Consider the following 7,815-nt stretch of genomic DNA (forward strand, 5'->3'; position numbering starts at 1 on the left):
AGGATGGACAATGATGCAAACACAGACTCAACAATCCAAAGGACTTAACAGAACCAAAATCTGCATGCACAATGATTCAAATTTTTTATGTGTATATTTTCTTAAAGAAAATATATATTAGATGTGCCTATCTCCAGGCAGTGAAAAGATAGATGACTTTTTCATGTGTTCCTATCTTTCCCAAATTTATTACAATGCACGTATACTACTTATCGGGGGGAAAGTTAGTGTTCCTTGCTTCCAATTCTATATTCATTATCCTATGTTCAGAGACATGCTTCCATCTCAATAGCTTTTACTGTTCTGCAAGTTTCTTTTTCTATACATACAGACTATATGTCCAAATCTCACAGTTTCAAATATCAATTATCCAATTTTGAGGCCCATCGACTTCTCTCTAGTTTTCCCTCTCACAGTCTTCTTATTAATATCTCCAAAGAGTGGTGGTAATAATTATAATAAAGACATTTAATGTAGCTTCATATATACTAGGCATTGTTCTAAGCACTTTCATTTATTAACTTTACCAACAGTACAAAGTAAAACCAGTCACTATATTACTTTAATAACTAAGTAGCTCTAAAAGAACTGGGGAAGATGACTGAAATAAATGAGCAAAATATCTAATAATCCATATTGCTCATTGTATTTATCATATTTAACAGAGTCTACTCAAATTAAAAAAAAAATTAATAATCCCAGTATTAGAAGTCCTGGCCATGGGCTGGCACCATGGCCGAGTGGTTAAGCTGGCGCACTCTGCGTCGGCAGCCCAGGGTTTCACCAGTTCGAATCCTGGGCACAGACATGGCACCGCTCATGAAGCCATGCTGAGGCAGCATGCCACATGCTACAGCTAGAAGGACCCACAACTAAAATATATACAACTATGTACTGGGGGGCTTTGGGAAGAAAAGGGAAAAATAAAATCTTTAAAAAAAAAAAAAGAAGTCCTGGCCAGTCAAAACTGATAAAAGAATAAAAATAGCTAATAGTTAATAACTCATATTATATTTTCTAGAATCACCACATGGCTTAAAACACAAAGAAATTTAACTGTCAGGTCATAAAAAAGGTGTAGCATAAACTTTTAAAACCATGTAATTCAATAGAACACTGCAGGTCACTCCAAATCTATCATTTAAGCAACTAACAATTTGATTTGCAGTTTCACTTGCTTGATACAAATATACACCTTTTCACCACATATCAGTTGCCACTATAAAAAAATTTAAGACAATTACCTGTACTATTTTAAGATCAAAGCTATCAATTTAAGACACATTCAAAGAATGTTGCTTATTTAACCAAGTCAAGATCTCTCCAGTCTGGTGAAATCCTAAATTCTGACTCTGTATAAGCGAACTATTTTTACTCTGATCAGCTACGTTTTATTGTTTTAATAACTAAAGCAGAAGTCAAAGAACATAAAAAAATGTGTGTGTGTATATGTATGTGTGTGTGTGTGTGTATAATTTAATGGATAACACCTGCCTTAGGAATCCTTTTTTTTCCCTCCTGTGAGAAAGATTGGCTTTGGGCTAACATCTGCCATCAATCTTCTTTTTGCTTGAGGAATACTGCTGCTGAGCTAACATCTGCGCCAATCTTCCTCTATTTTATGTGAGATGCCACCACAGCATGGCCTGACGAGTAGTGCCAAGTCCACACCAGAGATCCAAACCTGCAAACCCCAGGTTGCAGAAGCAGAGCACACTAACTTAACCACTATGCCACCAGGAATCCTTTTTAAGAGTTGACAAACAAGGTTAACATGTTAAACAAAAAAAAAACCCCCCAAAACCAGGGGCTGGCCTGGTGGCATAGTGATTGAGTTTCTGCACTCCACTTCAGTGGCCCGGGGTTTGCTGGTTTGGATCCTGGGTGCAGACCTATGCACCACTCGTCAAGCCATGCTGTGGTGGCATCCTACACAGAAGAATTCACAACTAGGATATACAACTATGTACTGGTGCCTTGGGGAGAAAAAAAAGAGGAAGACTGGCAATAGATGTTAGCCTGGGGCCAATCTTCCTCACCTTAAAAAAAGTTTTTTAAACAAACAAAAAAACCCTTCACTTTAAATTATTTCATTTCCACCTAACTACATCAAGAATCTGGTCTATTACTGTGTCTTTCCTGAGTTTCATTGGCTTGGATAGTACTAAATTTTCTCTTGTACTTACTCTCTATCACCCTAGTTAGAAACTCTGCAATCACACTAAATTACTGTCTTCTTGCCTTCCAAACACTTAGGACAATGGCTTTTTACCTTGCTATTTTCTGTCCAATCACTATATACTCTTTAATATTGAAAGATGACAATAAGAAGAGAAAATAGAAAAAGGGGAAGGCAAAGAGGATAGTAGCACTATTTTTTCTCCATTCTTTAAAACCACTTCCTTGACTTCATCTTCAACCTCTGGGTTACCTAAGGAATACAGTCACGTAAAGTATTTGAGGTGTGGTTTTACAGAGGACTCATTAGTGTTTGGCTTCTTGATGAGGTTGCCTATCCCTAGCTAGCCAAAAATAGAACAAGTCATTGGTCCACAATTACTGCTTTATAAAGTTTACTGAGTCCACTACTCACTTTCACTCTTAAGGATCTGTCCTGGTTTCTCCTGACCACAAATAATCTGTTTTTACTGCATTCTGACAACCTTTAACCAACAATGCCAAGTTTGTATTTATTAAAAGTCACTGTCACTTTAGTTTTAACTTTAACTTCTTGACCCTTATGCCTATTTGTAACATCTATTACCTTTGGTAAAATTAATTAAATATTTAATTAAGAGTTGAAAGAAAACACTAAATACTAAACTTTCAACTAATCCTGAAGAGCTAATCCACAAGTAGATATGCTACCATTATCTTTTTATACATATATATTTTAGGTTTTATTTTCCTTCTTCTCCCCAAAGCCCCCCAGTACATAGTTGTATATTTTAGTTGTGGGTCCTTCTAGTTGTGGCATGTGGGACACTGCCTCAGCATGGCTTGATGCGTGGTGCTAGGTCAGCACCCAGGATCCAAACTGGCAAAACCCTGGACTGCCAAAGGAGTGCACGAACTTAACCGCTCGGCCATGGGGCCAGCCGCTACCATTATCTTTTTAAAGTCTCAATTAAAAACTGTTATGAGTTCTAGTCCATTTAGATTGGTTTGAATTAGGGGGGTAAACTGTGTTCTAGAAATATTGTAGCAATTTGACAGTATGTATCAAGAACTTTATGAAAGGTTCTTATCCTTTGAGCCAGTAATTGTACTTCCAAAAGCCGGAGAAGAAAATTTTATTGCAAAGATTTATGCAGTATTTATATTCTTATAGTACTGTTCACAGCAAAAACTAGAACCACCTCTATGTCCAACAAAGTAAAAATAATTAAATTATGGGATGTCACACAAGGGAGTCTTACATGGCCATTAAAACTGTTTAAGAATGACAAGTGAAAATGTTCTCAATATTACATTTAGTGAAAAAAAAGTAAGACGTTGCAAAAAATGTTACAGAAAACAATACACCTCAACTCTGCATCTATCTGTGTGTCTATAACCGGAAGTGCACCAAATGTTCCTATATCCTTAGTTATCTCTGGGAAGTAGGATTAAGAATAATGTTTTCTTTGTTTTGCAGTTATTTTTCAAGATTATTTTATAAGGAGTATATATTGAGTCTATTAATTCTTTTTTCAAAAAAATCCACACTTAAAAAATTGTAATTATTCAAAGATGTCTCTAAAATAAAATCCATATTCTGTCCATTTGCTATTTTACAATTCTAATAACACAACCGCATTTTGAGCACATAGTATTTTCTCAATATTCCACTTTCCTAAATATTCCACCAGTTTACTTATTTGGGGTTTTCTCAAATACACCTACATCAGCACTATACTCAAGTATTCCAACCCACTAAACCAGTAACGAGTCTTTCCAATGTGGATACAACACATAAAAGAGGCACCTACTTCCTCACACACAAGCTTGATTTCATTTTACAAATCCAACTTAAAATTGCCAGTTTAACCAAGGCTAGAGGTTTCACCTTCTGTTACTAAAATGATAAACATTTGTAACTGACTGTAAACGTTGTAACAAGACCTAACATCTAGGAGCTAACAAGATTCTAACACTACAGTCCTTGAAATAAAGATCACACAATGTTTCCTCAGTGCATTACCTATGGACCCTAGGAACAAAGACCAAACCAAATGTTAATTTTAGGGATATACTGCCATCAAACTATCAGGGCAGAGCTTACATCTGTGCTACAGCCATCTTCCCTCCCTCTTTCCCAACAGCTCAGCATTCTTAAGTAGTATTTGGTAGAAAGGTTCTGAAAAACACCTATTTCCCTAAATATGATACATTCTTGACAAGAATTTTCACTAACCAGCATTCACTGATTGTGCACAGGTTCCAAGATGAAGCAATAAATAGTCCCACTCATTCCCTAGTAATAAAAACTTTTCCAAAGCAAAGAAAAACTGAACCTTTTCCTAAATAAAATGCTATTTTGGAATATTTAAGTTAAATAAGTCTAAATTTTATTTGCCTTGGTCACAGGTCCACAATACAAGAAAAGCAAAACTCAACCATCAGGTTCAGTCCAATCCCAACTTCTCTGGAAAAATAAGTACAAAAATAAATCACAGTGCAAGATTACATCTTTTTCTATGGAAAATTTTGGAAATTACTATCATTGTACAGAGAACAGAGTATAAAAACACCCCAAAAGTTGGCTATTTTAAAGTGCTATATAACAGCTGTACCAATGCTGCATTCACAGCAAAGGTGGTTATGAGGGCATAAAGAGAGAATCATAAATATCTTTAAAAATTTTGTAAATACTCAAATTTATGTTGATTTCCCCGATGTTTGGATATTATATACTTAAGAGTAATCTTATGTCCAAACCCACAGGAATTTTTTTTTTAAACTTCAAAGGCATTCTGGGACAATAAACTTAAAAGGTCGATACCAAACTATGTGCTCTAAAAAAGTGTGTGTGTTGGAGGGAGAGAAAAGGACGAAAATATCAACAAATGAACTTGTATCAGGAGTTTTCAAATTGCCAAATGCATCATCTAATTTGATCAGAATGCTAGTTTTTTTTTAATCTACTTAAAATACAAGTCCCTTATACTTTTAATGCAAAAAGTGCAGAAACCATAACCAAAGCATACCAGTAATTTCCAATGCATCAATAAAATTCTATTTACCTTATGTCAGGCCAAATCATTCTACTTTTTTCCATGGGAGAAAATGCACTTGGGTATTATAGATGCTTTCACTTAAAAAGTTCTAACAGATTAAGTCCTTCAATAGCGCTTCTAACGCTTTTAAAAGGACTGCAGCTCAATCAAGTCTTAATTGAGACTGGCAAACAGAAAGGCATAGAGTGGCATCTCTACCATGACTTGCATTTTACACAAAATTTGAAAAAACTTCAATAGATATTAGCAAAAAAAATTCAGGAACAAAACAGATCAAGTGCCTTTGAAAAGCAAAAAAAGCCAAAGGTGATGATATGAAGAGACTTAGTTACACCTTATCAAAATAGGCAAATGTATAATCAAAAGCTTCAGCATCATCAAAATGCAAATTTCAAAAGATACTCAGAAAAGGTTCATTTCATTTCTTAAGAAATAGTGGCAAGCAACTGCACTCATTTCCTGTTCAGATTCAATTCAAATTTCTGCCATTTCCTTTTAAAGGAAATACTACAGTAACACAGGGGAGAGGGTTGGTAATGCTCTACTACCACCAACTCTGAAAAAGAATACTACCCAGAACTGGGTTTTGACACTCAAGACGAGCAACCAGCTTTTAAGACTGCTCCTACACATTCAATAATTTTGCTTCCTTAAAAAGAAAAAAAAGCTACCTGTAAACTAAAGAATAATGCCAAGAAAGCCCATTTTGAAGAGTCATGGCCCAGTAACACGATCATTTCGAAGAGTTTCAATGTACTAGGCAATACGAGACTATGTACAACGAAATCTTATCATTTTAGTGGAATCTTTACTGTGCAAGAGCATGTCACTCTGCCCTCAGTAATCACGCTTTATGTAGTGAGAGCTAGAGAATTAAGATAGAAAACAGACAGGTAACAGTGCAGCTGCGACATTTCCAGATAATTAAGCCTCCCCGAGGGTAGCCGGTTTCTGTAAGGAACAGGCCCGAACCGCCCAAGATCCTTCAACCCCTCTCCCAGGCGCGTGCTTTCGCAAAAGCAGCGTCTCCTAAAGGGAAAAGGCAAAGGAAGAGAGTTCGCAAAGGAAGGAAAACCTGGGGAGACGGGCTCAAAGTGCATATACGGAGCGCCAGGCTACGGGGCCGCAGAGGTTACCCAGCGACCCACTGCAAAGGCGAGTTTGTGGGGCCTGCCGGAGAAAAGGCCTCGCCTAGGAGTTGCAACACACTCTTTCTCCAGTGCGCAGCGCTCGGCCTGGGGGAGGGGGAGGAGGGGAAACAGCTGCCAGGGGAGCGGCGAGCCCGGCCCGGCCCGGCCCGCTCACCGTGAGGGTGTCGTCTATGTAGAGGGGAATCTGCCTCCTCTCGAAGGGGAACTCCTCCTCCCCGTCCCTGCACACTGCCACCAGTCGCGCCATCGTCCCCGACGCTGCCGTTGCCACCGTCACCACCTCCTCCCAGCTGCCGCCGCCGCCGCCGCCTCTGCTGCTCCTGCCGCTGCCGCTGCCGCCTCCTCCCAGCTCCTGCCTGCAACAGCCAAACCCCGCGAGCGTAAGCACCCGCCGCCGCGCAGCACATTCGCCACGGGGGGGAGGGACAGGAGCAGGAGGGGACGCGAGAGCCGGGCTGCGTTTCCCATCACCCGATTCCACACGCGCTCAGCCAATCAGCGCCGAGCAGCGCCGGGACCCGCCCCCTCGCGCCGCTCTCCCTCCCCAGCCCCCACCCCCGCCGGCCTCTAGCCAGGGTCCAAAGAAGAGGCGGAAGGGAGCAGCCGGCCCCGGGGCTTCCCCAGCCCGTCAACGGAGTCCCGGCTCCGGGACCCCAGCCCTGGCCTCAGCTCCACAGCCCACTGCCCGCTTCCCGCCGCCGGGGAGCCCTCAGCCCATAGCTGACCCCGTCTCCCCCTTCCGCGGCGCGCCCCGCCCAGTCAGTCCCCTGGGCTGCAGTTGCCCAGCGCGACCCCGCCCCTGGGAGGGGTCGACCCCGCCTCGGCTCTGCGGAGTGCGCGGAGGGAGCCTCAGACCCTTTCCTCACCCTTCCCGGAGGGGGCCTCTCGGTTCTGACCTTCACCGTTTTCGTGGTCGCCTCCCTGACCCCCACCTCTGCTCCCCGTTACCAGCTGACGAGGCCAGCGTCAGGGCTGGCCTGGGCGGGAGCGCGGCTCCGAATGCCGTTTCCTGTCCAGATTCAGTCAGCCGCTCGCGCCACGGGGAGTGGGGGAGCGAGGGCGGGGGACGTGGGGAGGGTGGGGCAGGGAGGGGCCGAGAACGCCGGGCGGGGCCCCGCCTCCTCTCGCGAGACTGCAGACCTCCGCTCCGGGATCGCCTTTTTCGAAACCCTAGGGGAGGGGGTGGGGTGCTACCCCGGCAAGCTCGAACGCGTGACCGGCGTCCTCCCCCGAGTCTAGCTGCTCAAATAAATCTGAAGTAGGGCTGCTAGTACTGAGTAGGCCTAAAGCTCCGTTCCCTCGCCGCGCAGGCCTGGGAACAGCTCTCCCGAGGGCCGAGGGGCGAAGGGGGCCGAGCCGACCCGACTCGGGCCGACCCGAGGGTCGAGGCCCAGTGAGCACTTGGGTAAGTGGGGAGGAGCCGGGCTTTCGAAGTCAGCGAGCGC

The 7,815-nt window shown here is 42.7% G+C and overlaps 1 protein-coding gene across 8 annotated transcripts in view; it reads right to left on the bottom strand.

Moving 5' to 3' along the window:
* GGNBP2 (gametogenetin binding protein 2) overlaps positions 1 to 7,465 on the bottom strand; it is a 30,697-nt gene extending 23,232 nt beyond the window's left edge. For 2 of the 8 annotated variants that reach the window (XM_044745703.2, XM_044745702.2), the window contains exons 1-2: positions 7,237 to 7,418; positions 6,525 to 6,726 (exon numbers count right to left, since the gene is read on the bottom strand). In XM_044745703.2, coding sequence (XP_044601638.1) covers positions 6,525 to 6,617 — 93 coding nt within the window. In that variant the 5' untranslated portion in view covers positions 6,618 to 6,726; positions 7,237 to 7,418. Of the gene's footprint in view, positions 1 to 6,524; positions 6,727 to 7,236 lie in introns of all 8 variants that reach the window. The other 6 variants (XM_070482844.1, XM_044745701.2, XM_044745705.2 and 3 more) reach the window with 5 other exon arrangements.
* Between the last annotated feature and the right edge of the window lie 350 nt (positions 7,466 to 7,815).

This window comes from Equus asinus, chromosome 13, assembly GCF_041296235.1.
Source record: "Equus asinus isolate D_3611 breed Donkey chromosome 13, EquAss-T2T_v2, whole genome shotgun sequence".
In the NCBI taxonomy this organism is placed as follows: Eukaryota; Metazoa; Chordata; class Mammalia; order Perissodactyla; family Equidae; genus Equus; species Equus asinus.